Genomic DNA, 19217 nt, shown 5'->3' with positions numbered 1-19217 from the left:
TACTAAAACAAATATTGCTCGAACATAATGTAAGAAACACATACTCAACACCGATTAATGCTCAATGAAAGCAAAACCGGAGCGGGATCCTTAGAAAACACCAGTTATTTATTTGACATCTGAAAATACATCTTATCTGAAATCTTGTAAAATATACTTCTTCTCTTTTTTTTTTTAAATCAGTAAATATGAACTTTATTTAAAATTTGTTAAGTTTTTAGTAAAATCACATCAAAAAGGGATGGTTCACTGAGTTGCAGTACCCTGTTCAGGAGTCCAATGTTTTCGTTTTTTTCCTTTCAAACACAGCATCAAATCAATCGGTCTAACAGTCAAAATGCCTAAATGATCCAATATTCTGACAATGTCCTTTTTGTGCTTGAGAGAAAGAGAAATGATGGGGAAACACTACAGTATTGCTTTTCTCCTTGTATAACATCATACAGTGACTGGCCCACGCGTGAGGTTCAACTGAAAAGACATCGGGGCGTAAATGTTGCCTTCCAGAGGAAAATATGTTGTAAATATTCTACATGAATGATGACGAGTTCGTAGTGACAAAATGAGATAAATTACTGGACGTATTCACTGTAAACTGTAACACTGAGGTATCATACTTTTCAATGAGCGAGCCCTCATTTTTGCAGAATAAATAGAATTTATCCAACTTAAACGGATGTAAAATTAAAACAGGAAATGGCAGAAACCGCTTTCAAAATAATCCGACACAGATGTGCCGGTGTATTCTTCCAATCCTTTTGAATAGAAGACTTGTTTTTAAAAAATACTTGCCAATAAATAAGTGCACTTCCTGTGCGTCGTGAGTTGCATAGTGTGCTAGAAAGGAATCAGGCAGTTCAGGTCAAGGTGACTCCAATGCAGCTTTTGTGCGAGACCCAAATTCAGACAGGGTTGATGTCCAACACTCTACCTGCCTGTGCAGCACGGTGTTAAATCCCCTTTCATCGGTCTGGAAGTTTTGGAACAGCGACGTCAGTCCAGTAGAAGGTAAGACATCAGTAAACCCAGCTGACTGGAACCCACTGTGGCTCTATGAATAACCGCTCTACCGCCTCCTGCAGCTTATCAAAGGCCTTGTCCAGATTGTCATTGACAATAGTCATGTCAAAGTAGTGGCTGTATGCACGGCGGATCCTGGCACTCTCATCCACAGTTTTCTTCAAATCATTCTCCTGTTGCGGAAAAAGGATTCAGCCCGTTGGTATGATGGAGGTAAAAACAATCCACAAGTAATGAACAATGACACTCCCATCATCACAAATGGGTTTCAAATTCAGGAACTTACTGTGAGTAGTTTGGTGGTAAGTCCAGCGTCTACCACTGCTTTGTGCATAGCTCTTAGTGTGTCCAGTTCAGGAGCAGCGATAAACACCACAAACGGCATGAACTCAGCAGTCTTCAACACCTTCAGGGCCTGGGCGTGAAACGTATGGTCACCACAAATGCCTCATGGAAGAGCAGGTGAACAAATTCAACGGTCTGTGCCCTGGACTGACCTGTGGGTTCACATCTAGGATGCAGGTGCGACCGGCGTTTACCACCTCATGGATGGAGTCGATTTTGGTGCCGTACAGGTTGCCATCGTACTCGCCGTGCTCCAAGTAACGGCTCTCCTTGATGTCCATCTCCATCCTCTCCCGGGTCACAAAACAGTAGTTCTGGCCGTCTTTCTCCTCTTCTCTGGGACGACGAGACGTAACTGGAGGTAAAAAGGTGAGCAAAGGCGTTACATGTACTGAAGCACAGGCGACTAAACCAGCTCAGCTATCTGGTTAACACTCACAGGGGACAGTGGTTCCATATCTCAGAGGATTCAAGACAATAAGTCTGTTCTTCAGGCTCCGCCTCCCAACTCCCTGCGCTCCAATCAGAACCAGCGTTTTCCTCTGGAACGGGGGCATTTTGGCTACTTCCTCATAGATCTGCAGCTCATACCGGTCAAACTCTGTTCAAGGCAATACACACGTTCAATGGATGCACTCCCGGAAGAACACCGCAAAATGATGACAAAATATCTGATTTGTAGAAAAAAAAAAAAAAAAAAACAGAAACAGAGGTCCTACACACCTGCATTTTTTGAAGTGAGGTACATCATTTTTTTCTTCTTTTTTTTGGAAGTTCGAGTTCCGCAGAGCATCCCTGAACCACATACAAACAGTGTCAGGACACCACATGGTGGCGCTAAAGACCAGAGTGTTGGACTAAAATGAAAACCAAACAAGGAAAAACTTGATTTGTTCTCACCGTTTCCAGTACTGTCCCAGTCTCTTCTCACAAAGGCTTTCCTCTTTTCCTCCAAGAACTGACTAGGGATGAGACCAGTGGCTCCACCAACAACCTTGCGTGCCTATGAAGGAATCGGGAGAATTTGACCGATGCTTAGAGACCAATTTAGAGATCGATTTAAATATTTCACACAAAAAATGAATACCATGCCCAGTTCATCTGTAAGAATCAGGCATCCTCCACATGATTGTTAGCAGCTTTGATGAGTCAATGCCCTCAGCACCCTTTTAATTTGCCGTACAAAGCAGCAATGTGTTTCAAGCATAACATTATGACCACCTTCCTAATATTGTGTAGGTCTCCCCTGTGCCCTATCAGTTGTAACTCATCAGAGAATGGACATGGGCCTTCTGAGGGTGTCCTGTGGTGTCTGGTGACAGGATGTTGTTAGTGGGGGTCTGAGGGGAGGGGCCTCAGTGGATCATCCTACAGATACTTGATCAGTTTGGGATCTAGTGAATTGAGGCCAGGTTTGTGCTTATTCTTAGTTGTTCTTAAACCGTTTTCATGTACGTGTCTGTGTCAGGCTGCATCCCTGCTGCCATCAGTGAGTGTCATTGCTATGGGGTGGGGGTGCCTGGTCTGGTCTAGGTGGGTGCTACATGTCTAAGTAACATCCACATGAATGCCAGATCAAAACATTTCCCAGCAGAACATTGAATTGTCACAAGGTGGTCAAAGTTATTCACTTCTCCTGTCAGTGGTTTTAATGTTGTGGCTGACTGATGCATGCATCTACTCACCTGCCACCAGTTTGGGTCCTCCTTGTTGACTACGTGAAGTATGTCTCCTTTGAAGAATGCCAGACCTGCCTCTTTACATGGGATCAAGTTGTCTGTGGTTGGGTTGTAGTTGAAATGTGGCTTAAGATAAACCTAGAATTGATTTGGACAAGTTATCACACAATAAAATTACACAGAGTGCAAATGCAACAGTTTTCTGACATTTTGCTTTTTAATTGCTCCACAACGAAGGCTTCTTAAACTGCTCTTTTTAAATATAAAGTCATGGGATCCGCGTGAGCAGACAACGAGAATTTTACTGTGAAACCCAACAAGCACGTAGCAAAACAGTAGAATGAGATCATTTGAGCCTCCTCAGCACAGCATGACATAACCTTACACACTGCTGCTCGGTGTCAGCTGCTGCGTGTGCCTGTTACAGTAAGGACGAGGGGGGGAGCTCCCGTGAATAGAGTGGTGTATGTCCTACTAAGCGTGTCGAGTGTTATTAATAGGTACTCTCTGGGCTCAGTTTTCAAAAGTCTGGCATTCTGAGATCGGCCAGGTCAGGCAGCTCTCAGCCAACCCCTGACAGGTACAGTACAAATGAATAGCCTCAATGCACTAACTCATACCAGCTGTGCGTTAATGGCATCGAATTTGACTAACACTCGATGACCAAAAAACGATTTTGCATGAACGTCCTCCTGTTTCCCTACCTGTGGCGGTGCCGGCGTCTCCCTGTAGCTCGGCAGGACCTTCAGTGTGATGCTCCCATTGCAGTCCTTCAGCAACTCCTGGAGTTCGTGGGGGTCGCTCCCGACCTCACGACCATTCACTTCGCGGATTATGTCCCCAGCGTGCAGCATGCCCTGCCTGTCAATCGAGCTGCCGTGCAGGATCCTTGTGATCACCATCTCTCCCTGCACCACGCGGAACGTCACACCCTGAAAGAGAGGAAGAGTCACTCGGTATCGAACATCCACACTTCATAAATCAGGGCAGAGGCCCGCTTCAGAGGTTGTTTTCGCCGGTTGACATTTCGCATCACTACGCAAGCGTGCGTCCCAACAGATGGTTCATAAAAGAGGCTCTTTACAGCCTGGCAGGTGTGTTTCGGGTTTCCTCTGCGAAGGTGCAGATGGCATAAATGCCAGGGTGACTTACCAGTGGCTCCCCTGCTTTCTTCTGGATGCCGATCATTCTGACAGCATCGGCTGGCATGAGCGAACTCGTCATCAAGGAGTTGCTGTTAACCGGAGCGTGGGGCGTTTCATAGCACTTCGCAGCCACTTTGTCATGAGCCTCTATCAAAGACTGAGACAGAAGGAGACAGAAAAAAAAAAAAAAATCTAGTTAAGGCTTGAAACGCGATGACATTTTTCAGACTTTTGCACCTATTCGTGCATGTGTAAAGACCTAAAGAAAGATGACGACCCCTGCAAGCATGCGATACGTTCACCAAAATGCGACATGAGTTTGATAAATTACCATGAAAGAACGGAGACATAAATCACTTTACTGTGCGCATGGAAAAAAAAAAACAAAAAAACTCTTTCATGAAAGCAATTATGGAAGACAAATTGATAAATAGAGAAGATAAATCTGTCTTGTTCTTACCCCAGCAGCAACAAAATAGAGTCAGCCCCGGTTAGAGACTACAAACCGCATCAGCAAATGTGAAGATTTACTGAAACAGTAGGTGACAGTCTTCTCCCCCTGGCTTTACCCACATAACTCAGCCTGCTATTGGCCCACAGAAAGACAACCCCACCCCCTGATGCTGCAGCATGCAAGTGGTCAAGGATATAAAGGGTCACAAGAAAGCAGGGCTGAGAAAACTAGGTAATGTTTGACATAAAAAAAAAGCTCTACCGTATGTTCCCTAGATTAAAACACAAGCTTGATGGTTGATGATTGTTTACTCTATAATCATTAGGTCTAAATCCCCACCCACAAAAGCCAGTAACAACTAAAACATGAAATCAACAAGATTTAAGAAACCTTAAAGTGAGGCTCTTGGAGAATTCTGGCAAGCTCGCTCGTGGCAGCATCTTTTTCTGGCAGGTTGTTGAGGGAATCTAAGATTTCTGTGACCAGCTGCACGTTGTTGTCCTGCACAGCTTGTAGCTTAACTTCCTCAAGACGCTCATGGGCCTGAACAGAGACCAAAAGAGGAGAGCGTCTCACAGTTGGTATAAAATATGCGGATAAACTTAAGTTTGTGTTGCAATCATCTTTTGGTTCCAAATAACACATTCAGTCTTGTTGAGCATATCGTGCAGTATCACAACAATGACACATTACAAAACACAATTGTGGTCATTCATAAATACACTCAAACCTCAGTGAATTCCTTCACAGCCTACACTCAGCACTCAGCAGACTTTGGTTGTTTTCTGGCAGACCAACAATGCGGAGAGACAGACCCTGGCTCTAACAGCTGCATTCGAAAAGTACCACAAAACCTTCTTTTAAGCCCATTTTATAGCTAAATGCAGACTGTACAGTGTAGAGCACATTTGTGGATGAGAGATTGATGGACTGTTGTGTTGGTGCTACTTAACTTTAGTTTTAACAGACAGGGACATTAGATCATACTGGTCCTCAGATAATATGGCAAGTCTTGTTGTTAGAGACAGTAGTGAGACGTTGTATAAAGGCGATGTCCTCATTATTTTTATATGAAACATTAATGTCTTTTAAATCCAGGTGACACTGGGTGTATTATACACTATATATAACCATGTTCAGGGTTTTCTATCAGATAAGACACACTGCATGTACCCATCTACTCTTCATATAGAATTCATTATGCAAGCTAGAGGCGGTTTGTTTAAAATGAGGACAAGAGCTTGCCTTTGTGCCAGTCTTTCTATAGAAAAACACCCTTCACACTATTTATAGATACCGTGGTTGAACCTGCTGAACTCAATCTCCAGAGCTGTAGATTTTTTTTTCCTTTTCTTTTTCAGGATAATGTTATGTAAGCCGTTTGTGAATCGCGCTGTAATACAGTTGCGGGTATGTGTAAAATCAATAGAACTGATCGCACTTTGAGGATTAAATGAAAACTGCTGTAAGTGCAACCCTGCAAATCACAGTGACACGGAGCGTTGCTTCAAGTCATTTAAACCTCACAGTGAGATTGGTGCAAAAGTGTATGTGTATTTTTTTTTTATATAAATAGGAACTGGCTACCTGGTTGACACAGATTTTTTTTTGTACAACGTCAGGGAGCATTAAACAAGCGTTTCATTGCTTTGTGCATTTATTTCCTTAGGCTCACGCTGACATTTGCTCCTCCTCTCAACCTAGAAAGCCAGCTATTGATGTTACGATCACTATGTGTGCGCATGTATTTGTTGGTAGTACAGAGTGCAAGAGTGTACTCACACGTACACACACGTACACACACAGTAACAGTATTGATGAGTGCCTGCATTACCCATTGATTGTACAATACCTTAGCGAGGGAGCGGACAATGGGGCTCTCCATGATGCCTCTGAGGAAGATGAGGTCAATATCTTTAGCTCCTGTGCCTGGTGGCAGGTCTTTCAGGTTGTCCAGTACCTGCTGCATGGCTGAAGAAGAAAAAAGACCCCATCAAAGACTGAGCTAACTAAATGCAACCCCTCTCTTTACCTCTTTTGAGCTTTTTATTCATAACTCAGTGACTGGAGGCAGAAATGTTTGTGACAAATGAAGCCCATCGCCAGCCGTATTGACAATAATTATGATTCAGAGCCCATGGAAAGTCGTCTGCTGTAATAAGAGCTTACAAGGCAAGAACAACAAGTGGAATCAATGGGGCAATTCACAAAGAACACTGCCCATTTCCATTGCAGCAGCAACAGGCACGCAGAGTCACAAAGGAGTTGTTCCACTGACAGATGTGTGTTGTTGGGGCGAAAAGCACAGAGCAAGAAACGCAGACTAACATTTTAGACACTGTGGAAGAACCTGAAACATTTTGTTTTGCTGATGCATCGCGCAAACAAATGTTTTGTTTGGATTTCTTGTCTATGTACAGTTACTATTTCCACAAACTAAATATGAATATTTAGCGGCTACAGCCAACACACCCACACAACCATCCCTGGGCGGTGGGCAGCATACCATTTAAATCGTGGACCGAATGTCAAATTTAGCGCACATCATCGGGACATTTCTGTGCAACAGGCTCGTTAGGACAGGCTTACCTGAGCCTGACTTTGCAATAGCCACCGTCGTGCTTATCGTTCCTCAGCTCAGGACGGTGAAACTCTAAACGCTGTCAAAAGCCACTCAGCTGCATGCTTACAGAAACCAGAGCAACCGGAGAGCTGGAGCTTGTGGAAGACCCACTCCACTCAGTACAGTGTGCATTAAGATCACCATACTGTGCAATTCACAGCGGGAAATAGATAATTTACTGATATCTGTCGATGGCAAACAAATGCAGACGCAGATTGTGGAATGACAGAAACAAAAATAAAACATCTGTTTCTTGCAGTCATGGTTTTATGCAAGTGTCGGCACAAACGACACTTCAGGGAATGACAAAGGGGGCAATTGAATGACAACGACCGAGTCTCTCTTCCTTCTGACTAAAGGTTGTGCGAGCCACACACAGAGAGGCCCCCGGGGACTTTCTGTGCAAACATACTCTTCAAACTGAGTGAGGCAAAAACAAATCTACTGCTGCCTTAGTATGAAGTTGTACAAACACAGTTATGGGTTTCACGAGCACAGGCAGTCCTGACAACCATAAAATGTAAATCATAAATCCAACATTGAACATCAACCACACAATGTCAACAATAAAAAAAAAAAAAAAAAAAAGCACAACGACAATCACGCAGAGCCAAAAGGAAACTTTGAACGGAAAGGACTCACCTACAAACTATGTTCAAATCATCAGTGCAGTATTCCAACACCAAAGCCCATGTTTTCTACAAAACATTCATCAGGACTAAAGAGAAAAATGAAAGAAAAGAAAAACACCTATTACTGTCATTATTTATTGAAATTGTACACACACACAAAAAAAAAACCCTCTTACATATTAATAAAAGCAGATCAGTCAGCTTCATTGTCCGGACTTCTCCTTTTCATTCAATAATATTGTGATATGCAGCTATTCTGACTGGCCAGGTCAATCACATGACCAGTGTCTATTTAAAAAGACAAAAGAGAGGATTTAAAAAAAAAAAAAAAAAATGAAGGAGAGAGTCTAAGCAGCTGACAAAAAGAAAATTCATGACAACATACTCCATGTGGAGAGAGACCTGCAGGTTTCACAGCAAACTGTGTCAAATGTGTTCATCAGCTTTTAAATATAGCAAACGGGTCAACATTATACATCCAGTACAAGCCAAATTTCAGTCAACACTGTTGACCCTTTAAAGCCACAAGTATTTGAGAGGAAGCTTCAATTCTAACTATAAAACTCAAACTGGATGTTTGATTACTTTACCACAAATTAAACTAAAATGAGTTGCACGTGTCATAAATTAAACTAAACTGTATTGAACATGTTATAAAAAAAAAGGGTTATGATAACAGGCTCAGTACCTTATTAGCTTGTGGGTGTAAAAACCGGTCGACCGTCTTGTGGCCCGTGCTCTGATGGATACGTATCTCTTCTCTTCCTTATTTGCTTGTTCTCAAACTTTATTGGACTATCTGATCAGTTTAAGGTCAGCCGGGAGAGTGAACAGCAGTTTCTTGGCACCGCAACACGCATCTGTTATTTATTTATCTATTTATTTTACTAACACGTGAAAAGCAGGTGAAAGCTGCGTGTTCGTGTTGGCAGAAAACTGTGCGTTTTCAAGTCGTGGAAAAGTAAGTTAAGATATTTTAAACGACTTAAGTCTCTCCGGTAGTGGCTGCTTGGTTAAAACCAGCATGCTGTCAAGCCTCGCACGCACAAGGCACGTGTAAGCACGCCCAATGTGAAATAGCTGAGCTAAAATGATAAGTAGCCATTGGCGGCTAATTAGCTGTGGTAAACGCTGATTTTAACGATAATATGGGAAGGCCGGCCATTCTCTGAACCCTGTTAAACTTTAACCATCTGTTGTCAGATCCTCTTTACAGTTTGTTTAATCAGAGCTCGTGCCGTGCTAGGACTTCTCTCTGAGTAAGTTAACGCTAGCAATGCTAATTACTGTTAGCAACCGCTGGCGTGCTCTGTAAAATCCCCCCCAGTCCCAGATAATATCACATCTGCAAATCAAATAAATTAAACCCGCTGGTTTCGCTTGGTCTCTTAGCGTTAACATCATCAAAGTAGAGTTAATTGATGTGATATAGCCTGTTGTTGAGCTGGCTACACAGTTGCTAACCCCAACAGTAGTAGTGAGTGGCTACTTAACGTGAGCCGGAGGAAAGCAAACCAGAGGGTCTCACAATGAGACGGTACAAATGAATGAATGATACTGTACCTACGTCGATTCTGTATCCAGTCAAGCTTCCGTGCTCTTTTCCTTCATTTCAGAGTTTCATAATTCGCCGATCAGTTGCGCAATAGTCACTTGTTAGCTCATTTCCAGTGTGCCTGCCTGGCTGCGCCCCTTCTCTCCTCCCCGGCACCATCAACACAGACAGACGCGGCGGTGCATGGTGGCTAGTATCATCCAATGAAATCACGCGAAGCCCTCCCATGCCATTCACCATTAACTAAAATAAATACAATAGTTGTGTGTAAGGAGGTGCGCTGCACGTATGGTCTTTGAAAGCGTAATTCATTCATTGGATTCTCATAACTAAATAACCCCTGGTTGCTTTTGCCTGGTTGATTTATGACTGTGCGCAGGGAGTTTAACTGTGATGGTTAATATCTGTTGTTCTTTTGTTGATAAGTGCCACTGATTGAAAATAGAGACCCCATTGTGCATCAGTGCGCATTTATTTGTTTATTCAGCTCACAACTGTAATGTCTACATACTATCTGTGCGTAACAAAGAACACATTTGCAGCATAATCGTGAATATTGCGGATTGACTTACCCCATAAGGAACATATACAGTTGTATGCTGTAGATCTTCCTTCTAGTCACAGTCCCTGTGATACACTATACCCACATTTGGCTACAGATGACCTCACTTGTCAGCAAGTAGCAGCAAAACAATAACCCATTCACTAAATCTTCACCGAGGTGTTTCAAACGGTAAAAATGCAGAACCTAGACATTTCCCAACAATGCATATTTATATAGAGCCTGTGCCTAGTGTTGCCTGATTTGCTTTTGATGTATCCAGGTCACTTGATGGGATTAAACAGTTAATCTGTTTTCACTTAGGGAGCAGGTACATCTCAGTAGGCTTGATGTAACAGCTGAAATAAAACCTAGACTGTGCTGTACCGAATTTACAAATCATTTTTGTTTTACGCTCCATCAAATGAGACATTTGCGGCAGACTTACACTATTTGCCCCACTTAGAATAACTCAAAGTGTTCAGATGTCTATTGACCAGAAGAGTGCACTGTTACACCATTAATAAAAGACTCAGTTGACAATGTACCTACTCTGTATATATGAATAAACCCGAATAAACTCACTATGTTGGGCTACTTCTGTGTTCATCTGTGAAGAAACATGTTATTGTACAGGAAATGGCAACAATACAGACCAATGTAGTTTCTCTACACAGTGTTTATTTCATGCAAGACAAGTTGATTTCATGGCAGTAACTGATACGGTGGCAGCTTTATGGTAAAGTCAGTCTGGGCGCGACAGCTCCATCAGCATCACCACAATGGCAGCTCATCATATCTACATGAATACATAAAGAAGTCAAAAGTATAGAAATGCAATTCAAACAAAACTAGATGACAGTCTTATTCACTTAATAAAATCCAATACAATATAGTACAACCACTGACTACAAGCTTTAAAATCCTTCCATCTTTAACGCTTTAACATATTCAGCTTCATGTAAATAGATGTATTACACAAGATTGTATGGCTGTTTGTCTTTTATCCCATCTAATTGCATGCATTTCCATCCTTGATACTGCATAGATTTGATATAAAAAATTACATTAAAAAACAAAAACATTTTACCTGAAATAGTTGGATCCAGGAACACTCTCTGTGCTCTCCCTCATCAACACGTCTGAAAACAGTGTGTCCGGAGTGTCTCTTTTTCCATACCTTAGCAAAAAAAAGATTAAAAGGACATATCAATTCTTTTTTGCATTATTTTATTGAAATTATATTACAATTTTTTGACGCGTAAAGACTAACCTCTGTCTTGTAATGAGGTTGATGTAATGTCTCAGTGCAGAATAATATTTGGCAAGCTCCTCAGGTGGTGCACCTTCCCGAGGATTGGCAGGCTTGACTGGGTATGCATTTATGCCAGAGTGAAAACAAACCAGCAAGCAGAGAGTCAGGATGCCCAGTGACATGACAGCGTTGGAGCGTATTCTAAATCACAGAGAGAAAAAAACAGTAACAGAGTACTTAAATAACAATAACACTCATGCCACCATTAAATTAAAAAAAGATCTAAAATAAACTAATACACCAAGGTCAAATTCATGAGAACCTACAGAATATAAATCAAAAAGTGAAACTTACATTAAAATGCAAGAAAAGAAAAAAAAATTGCTTACACTGAAAATACTGCTGTAGTTGAATTTCTTGCAGTTCAGGGCACCTCTGTCAGATTCCCAACATTGTCTGTGCTTTATACAGCGTGTGCCTGGTGGGGAGGGAGGGTAATTTCATTCTCTTTAAGTCTACTCCTGAGAAATATGTAGTGCTTCATTAGTTTAGTGGAACCCTAAGTGGCAAAGCAGTGCAGCCAATAGTGATATCAAAGGCATATGCTTCAGATTTAATACATTCTTTATTGTTAGACGTATGTATTTAAAAAATAATAATAATTGTTTCATTACACATTATTAATGCATACATTTTTTACAATATGGAGAAAAAAAAATCATTTGCAACAACCAATGGTTTTTACACTGCATAAAGTCTCAGAGGCACATAATTGGTTCATAACACTTAGTTATTTCTCTCAATTGTTCAGTTTACTATCACTGAGGGCTGTAAGCATTGGTAGATTTTTTGTTTTTTGAAAAATAGATTTTGTGAAGTGAAGTTATGGAGTCAGTCTAACGTCTTTTAAGCCAGTTGACGCAAGACCAGCACGATGTCTTTTAATAAAACTGATGATGTGTTACTTGAAAATGGTTGGTGACGGTCTGCTGTTTTCACATTAAGTTCCAAAATGTGAGGGCGCCCAAAGGTGTTTGGAACGATGACACTTCAGTTTATTGAGGGCAATAATGGGAATTAATCATCTCAAACATATAATCTTTAGAATTAAAGGAAAGAGCACCAGCGATGATAGCACAACATTATGTGTGTGTAGGTGTAGGTTTAATAAGGAGAAGAAGCATTGGATGATGGGACTGAATGATGGAAGTGAGGGGGAGGATGAACGTGGGGGCTGCCTGATGAGGCCGGTCTGGGATGCCTTGACATTAATTGGTTGGAGGGATGGAGACACAGGGTGACAGTTTTGCGTTATGGTTTGCCTGAGTAGACAGTGGAACCCAGATGGTGCTTAAGGGAGGAGAGGAGAAAAGGAGGGGAGGGGTGATGAATGGATTTAAAGGAAAATGGTCGGAGGATGAAGAATTGGGATAGGGTCATAGAGAGGACATAGATAAACAGCACTGGATGGGTTAAACAGACAAAAGAAGTCTGAAGAGGTGATTAGAGAGTGGTCGATAGGAACCATCTTCCTGAACCATAGTGAAAAAGTCAACTATATCACATGATGGTAACAGCAGCCTTTCCAGCTTTGTCTTGTAACTATACCCAGGTGAACACTATCTTCTAAATCATAGGTCTTCAACAGGGGGTCCGCAGAGTTACTGCAGGGGGTGGGGTTAATGTGTTTTTAAATTTCTTTAAATACACATTAACGTGAATCCAGCATATTTCAATAAAGGGATCAATGGAGGCAGAAGACATTATCTTTCATTCAGCAATACAGGAGCTGTCTCAACAGCGCACCGTTTCACACAGACCGCCACACTAGCCAAGACCTGTCAATCTAAGCCTCCTGTACGCAATAGGCCCCGCCCCCATCTCTGCTGAGCCAATCATGAGGCTGCAAATTACACTGCGATTCTGTCAGGTTCCCCATAATTGATAGAGAGCCTCTTAAAGTCCCCAAATGAAACATTAGCAGAAAATAAGCTAACAGTGCAGCTCACTCCCATCAGCCAACTACTGAGGCCACAATCACTGGTGTCCCTACTACATTAAGCTGAATTTAAAGTTGAATCCTCAAACTGTCGATTATTTAGTTATGTTTAAATAATTTAGCTGTGTTATGTAGGTATGTTTATGTTTCCGGCAGTTGCACGACCACCCTATTATTGCACACGATTGAAATAAATAGGTGAATATTTGAAACTGTGTTGACTGATTTGACTAGCATAATATTAAATGCAAAATGATAATAATAATGTATATTTATCAATTGCACTAGGCCTAGTTCAATATATATATACCCCCACATATACAAATATATGTGTTTTCGGTTTGGGGGTCCTTGGCCTGAAAAAGGTTGAAGACCCTTAATCTAAATGATAAGCAGTTGTGACCAAGAAGTTCCAAACTCATTAAAAAAATGTTGTCAATTGATTTTTTTCTTTTTTTAATCTCTTATAATGTCTTCTCTTGTATTTACTCTACACGAATCCCAAATTGCATTAAAACTTCAAACAAGACCACTGACTCACCTGAGGCTGCGTTAAGACAATAACTAGCTACAGCAATTTTGGTCAAACAAGCAAGCATTGCTCCAAATTACACCAAATCACACAAACCCTCAAACTTCCAATTCCACTTGATAGAGGGCACAAAAACCTTTCAGCTCCTAAACGGTGAGAAAACGTTAATGGCGACTATTTTCCTTGAAGAGCACTCTGTGGAAGATTTGGCAGTAGATTGGTGCTGTTGTTTTCTATATGACAGCCCTTCCAGCAGCACAGCCACTGCAGCAAAAATACATATATTAATAAAAAAAAAAAAATAGCCTCACATTAAACATCACATATTACACTATATAGTAGAAGGATGTATTTCATTCAGAAAAAAATGTTTACATTTGAGAATAAGGATTTTAATAATTGAAACGTGTTCCAAAACTGAACAATAGCTCTTCTTACGTTTCTCCTTTTATTTCTCCAGAGCAGAGATTGTTTAGGACATGAACAGCTAAGCCCCGATTAATATCGAACATGTTTTTTATTTAGGATTTAAAATCTGATGGTGATGGACAGTTAAAATATCAGCCGTTTTCTCACAAAGTCATTCAGCCTTCTCCTTAACTGCAGAGTATTAAAGCAAGTTGTTGTTTTTCTTCTTCCTCCTTTGGTTTGATTGTCAATTAACAAACCAGCTTGCAGGTGCATTAGAGCAGAATTATACATGCGTGTGGCTGCAACTGTGAAAAAATAAAACAGTTTACATACTATTCTTACATGACTCTAGAGTTTATGGCGCTTTATGCTTTAGGGAGGAAGAGCGGTAACAAATACCTGATTTACAGCCTGCAAGTAAGTAGCTGACAAATGAGGACCAGGTGGATGAAGCACAAAGGGTCCTGTAAGTGTCAATTCTGATACAGTGGATGTGCTCCCTGGTAATATTAATCCTCATTAACACCAAGAGAAAAACGCAGACTGGCGCCAAGCGCCAACCCACCTGCAGGACACAGACTGATATCAGAGAAAGGACCTACGTATGTGCTTTCATTCATTCGTTTTTAAGCTGCATGCTAACAGCTGAAGGGCAGGGATGCTTTCAGCTGACCGAGGACTGAGGCTGAATATCATGTTTAGGGATTAATTCCCCACCAGATGCATAATCGGGAGGAACAAACAGTCGTGATTTTCTCTGTGCAACATGAAGCAGGACATACACCACAGGATAATTTCACTGTATGACCACCAATATAGTGATTTATTACACTAAAGGCTATTATTATACAGGATGATAAGTTGTATTTATGTGTATGATCAGGCGAGCAGTATTATACCACTCACAACAATAATTGTTGCCAGACAGATGCTACTGCTGTTTACAAAAGCGAACTCTCGCTTTTTCTCTCCCTAATCTCCTCCATCAAAGAGCATGGTAACATCATGGCCCTTAATGGCTGCACAACAGTGGGTAAAATGGCTGTGCAGATAATGGGAACATTAACCACCATAGCAAGTTTTGAGTGAAACACACAACAAATCTTCTTCTTTCACATTTTAATTTCCCCTGTTAGAGGCATTTTCGCTAATCCAGTGGAAAGAAACTGGTTTAATACAGATTGGAGCAAAAACAACAGACCAGACATAATAGTCTGTGAGCAGAAAAGCAGGTAAGTAGTGCAATATAAAACAGATATTTGACAGTCTGCTGTTTAAACTATAAATGTTTAATTGTTATGAACAAAGTCCACCTGCTTCGTTTTCAGTGTGTTTGTAATGTGTGCACACTGCATATACCTGGAAGCTGTGTCACATGAAGCTGTTGAAATTTACTATTGCCTTTGTACATCTGTCTGTTTGAACATTTCTGTGAATTATCCCCCGATTTCAGACCATCTAAGTGCAAACAGTTGAAAACAAGTAACAAATGCACTGAAACACCAGGTGCTGGCAAGCTCTGGGCAGACATCTCCTGCTTCATTAAATTTTTACATTTAGCTAATGTCCTGACAGTAAGTCAATGAGGTGTAATGGTCGCTTGCTAGGATGTTACGAGCGCATGCGTGCGTGCTCATGCACACACACACACTATCTGCATTCTGACCATGGTCTTGGTTCTTCCTTCCGATCCTCCAAAATGTGATCCTCTCTGCAGGAATTCTTAATCTTAATAAACTTCGCAACTTTTTAAACGTCGCATGTTAATAGATCCATGTTTGTGTTTTATGTGCATATGGCAATTATCTATGTCATGTCAGAAAAGAAACCCATCTTTAGAGACCACGCTGATGGAAACATTTTAAAATGTGTACCACACTCACATTCTGAGAGAGACGTAACAAAGAGCAGTGCTGTGAATGATGTCTCTTTGTCAGCGTCAGAGTGAATGTATGTCACGAGTTCAAATGTTTGGCCAACGGTTGTTTGATTTGAATGAAAGAATCAACTTGAATGGCGTGTTTTCGTGACCCCATACAGTCATTTTTTTTTTTTTTTTGACAAATGGAATATTTGCAGAAAAAATTGCAATTGCTTTATTGCCACATCATAGATGTGGCCACTTTAAAAAGGAGCAATACTGTTTTTAGGGTCCTTACTACTGGCTCCTTAATACTGGCTTCAGGGACGTAACTACAATCATCAGCAGAAATTCTCTCAAAGTCGCAGCAAAATGGGTTGTGCTCAGTTAATCTGTAAATCTGTATCTCCCTCATAACTGCTACTTTCTACCTGAAGAAGGTATTACTCCAATTAACAAAATAATTGCCAATCAAATGCATTAAAATGTTTAATTACTATAGTGTTTTAGCCAAAATATGTTCAAATTACTCTTAACCTTTTGATAATTAACACGTTTACTTTATCTTTCACAACAAAAATGCATCTTACAAAATATACTTTGCAATAATGTGAACCTGCTCTATGACAATTAAAAACCACCAAATACATCTGGAATATTCAAATGATGTATTTCAAACATCAAAATATTATAAAATCTATTCTTAAACACACATTCAGTGGTGTAACATGCACACACACTGTACATGATTTACATTTCTAAATTTCCAACAGAAAATAAAGAAATGAGAAGTGACAAAAATAAACTGAACTCTTGCAAACGGAGACTTTAAAGACACATCTAGAGTCATAATGACATAGTTAAGTCTGGGTACAGCTAATAGGTGGTTCAGACATCTGTGTAGCACTGTAACTGATGTGTACCTCCCCAGAAATGTAACTATGCACCACAGCGACTGTGACTGATCCGCTTGGTAGTAGTGTGGATCCGATCAAGTATTTCCAGCGGTTTCTCCATCTAAGCAATTTTCGAAATGATTGTTTTGGATCAACCCGAATTGATGAGGTTAACTGAGGAGGTTTGGAGATATACACATTTGTATCACTTGTCTTCGGCAAGATTTCGGCAACAGTTTCAGTTGCCATTGCTGAAACTGTAGCAGGAAATGGAAAGTGAAGCAGGAAGTAGAAACAAAAATTCACCTGAGCGAGCACACCAGTAACAGCTCGCACCGTCGCAGGCTGCTTGCTTAAGTTACACTGTCTATGTCCTGCAGTACTCTATAAGAGCATTAAGATGATCAGTCTCGCGTTGTCATTTTGCTACTTCAGGATCCAACATGAAGTCTTCTGGCAGCGTATCCGGAGGGATGCGCTTCAGCTTCTCATCGTAGGCTCGAAGAGTCCAGAGTTTCTCCAGTTCATACAGTTCTCTGGTCTCTGGCATCATAAAGTGAACAACCATATTACCTGATGGGAAGAAAGACGGACACTTGTAACTATCATAACAAACGCCAGCTTATGAAACTATAGTATTAATGGGATACTTGCTAATAGGATTTCAAGGATTTCATACCAAAGTCGATACACATCCAGTCCTCTGCATCCCTCCCTTCGATCTTGACTTCTGGATCACTATCATTCTTCAGAAACTTATACTGAGGGAAAAGTGTTGTTGTACAAGCTTTAAAAGACAATACAGGTTTGCACATAACGATATTTAAGAAAGAGTAAATAAAAGTTAGTTACCACTTTGAGAGCATAAAACGCCATTGCGCGGACATGTCTTGGTGACACACCGCTGACAACAATGAAGTATTCAGCATACTTGATCTCCTCTGGCACTTTAATAACGCAAAGGTCCACTGCATTTTCCTGGCGCAGCAGAGACACCAGCACGTCAAGAGAGAACGTCTCAGAGCGTCCTGAACCAAAAGGAAGAGCAGTCTGAATTTAGTAAAGTAGGCAGTGAGTGCCACATCCCTTCAGTCATTGACTGGGAGTTTGGAAAATGCTTCTTATAAGGCATTAAGTAATGACACATGGGGAATCTCGTCTGGTTATATTACTATTGTTCAAGATCGTTGGGTTTATGAAACATCCCACACACATCAATCAAATCAACAGCAAATATTTATATTCTATGAATGATTTGAGCTATTCCCTGAAAAAAATAATAAATAAAAAATTGGGCACCAAACAAAATATATTTTACAGAGGAAGCAAATTCAATTTACTACGCGTTTTACAATTTATTTGACATTTTATAGATTAAACAAACATGAGAAAATTGAAAAATTTGAAGAATTGTAAATGATTGGTTGTACTCCTAAAATTCCCTAGATCCCAAATTGCTGTCTTTGATTGGTAGCTTTAAGTAATAAACTGAAGTATACATTTAAACTACATATTTTGATTCAACGTACATATTTATGATTGAGAAACATCAAAATATAACTAGTATATTGTCACATAAAGTCAGAACCACTTACTCTGACTAAGGGAGCTGCTGCTATCGTCGATCTCATGTGATTCCTCTTCAGACACAACACTGCTCTCGAAATCTTTGCTTTCATCGCTTTGAGAAAAACATCGTTTTGTGTCAAAGTGACATCTGAACGATACTACTTGACTGCAGTGTTGACATGAGGCCGAGTTAGCTGTAAAATGTTGAGGAAGATACAGGCTATATCGCTGAGCTCTACGGGTCGCACAGACGCTTCTATAAACACCATTTTGTTCCAGTAAAACTCTACTTCTAAATACCGACGATAACAGTTTCCCGGAGCGACTAAAAGCATTCATGACTTTGACTTAAATAGCATTACAATGTCTCGGGTGACGCTATCCACGAGTCTTCCTAGGGCTAAAAACAGGAAGTGATTACTGTCCTTGGGTTTTGATTGGTCCGTTCGACTTCTTTGTTGGTGTCTTGGCCGTGTTTGACAGGCATGATGGACACCCCCTAACGACGAAAAAAGGTATTGGCCATCAGACTCCGGCAGTTGACGCAGATATGTTTCTGTATATTTTTGGACACCAACATAGTTTTGTTTAAAAAAAAAAAAAAAAAAGCAGTTTAGAGATGAAATTTAATCATGTTTGTTTGATATATTCAGTGGAATAAAAAGTACTCACAGAATGTCCCATTACAGTATAATATATA

At 40.7% G+C, this 19217-nt stretch overlaps 3 protein-coding genes across 8 annotated transcripts; all 3 read right to left on the bottom strand.

The window, feature by feature from the left end:
• Positions 1 to 87: 87 nt before the first annotated feature.
• Positions 88 to 9632, bottom strand: pals2a (protein associated with LIN7 2, MAGUK p55 family member a). Of its 6 annotated transcripts, XM_047598545.1 has the most exons (14): positions 9462 to 9628; positions 8075 to 8186; positions 7909 to 7984; positions 6496 to 6614; positions 5034 to 5186; positions 4197 to 4346; positions 3749 to 3976; positions 3051 to 3182; positions 2266 to 2368; positions 2089 to 2160; positions 1805 to 1966; positions 1518 to 1720; positions 1307 to 1435; positions 88 to 1193 (listed from the first exon to the last, which is right to left on the bottom strand). In XM_047598545.1, the coding sequence occupies exons 4-14, from the start codon at positions 6610 to 6612 to the stop codon at positions 1017 to 1019; spliced, it is 1626 nt and encodes a 541-aa protein (XP_047454501.1). In that variant the 5' UTR covers positions 6613 to 6614; positions 7909 to 7984; positions 8075 to 8186; positions 9462 to 9628; the 3' UTR covers positions 88 to 1016. The 6 variants fall into 6 exon arrangements, with proteins under 6 accessions (XP_047454501.1, XP_047454499.1, XP_047454498.1 ...); XM_047598543.1 differs by lacking the exon at positions 8075 to 8186 and having other exon boundaries at positions 9466 to 9632; XM_047598542.1 differs by lacking the exon at positions 8075 to 8186 and having other exon boundaries at positions 9462 to 9629.
• Positions 9633 to 10655: 1023 nt separating this feature from the next.
• LOC125016477 (peptide YY-like) lies at positions 10656 to 11690 on the bottom strand. The gene is made up of 4 exons (XM_047598985.1): positions 11639 to 11690; positions 11268 to 11450; positions 11085 to 11174; positions 10656 to 10793 (listed from the first exon to the last, which is right to left on the bottom strand). The coding sequence occupies exons 2-4, from the start codon at positions 11429 to 11431 to the stop codon at positions 10769 to 10771; spliced, it is 279 nt and encodes a 92-aa protein (XP_047454941.1). The 5' UTR covers positions 11432 to 11450; positions 11639 to 11690; the 3' UTR covers positions 10656 to 10768.
• Positions 11691 to 16210: 4520 nt separating this feature from the next.
• On the bottom strand, positions 16211 to 18943 carry malsu1 (mitochondrial assembly of ribosomal large subunit 1). The gene is made up of 4 exons (XM_047598970.1): positions 18544 to 18943; positions 17801 to 17976; positions 17628 to 17709; positions 16211 to 17521 (listed from the first exon to the last, which is right to left on the bottom strand). The coding sequence occupies exons 1-4, from the start codon at positions 18854 to 18856 to the stop codon at positions 17367 to 17369; spliced, it is 726 nt and encodes a 241-aa protein (XP_047454926.1). The 5' UTR covers positions 18857 to 18943; the 3' UTR covers positions 16211 to 17366.
• Positions 18944 to 19217: the final 274 nt, after the last annotated feature.

Source organism: Mugil cephalus, chromosome 11 (assembly GCF_022458985.1).
Source record: "Mugil cephalus isolate CIBA_MC_2020 chromosome 11, CIBA_Mcephalus_1.1, whole genome shotgun sequence".
NCBI classification, from domain to species: Eukaryota; Metazoa; Chordata; class Actinopteri; order Mugiliformes; family Mugilidae; genus Mugil; species Mugil cephalus.
Note: the sequence above shows the minus strand (reverse complement) of the source record. Positions and strands in the feature narration are given on the sequence as shown.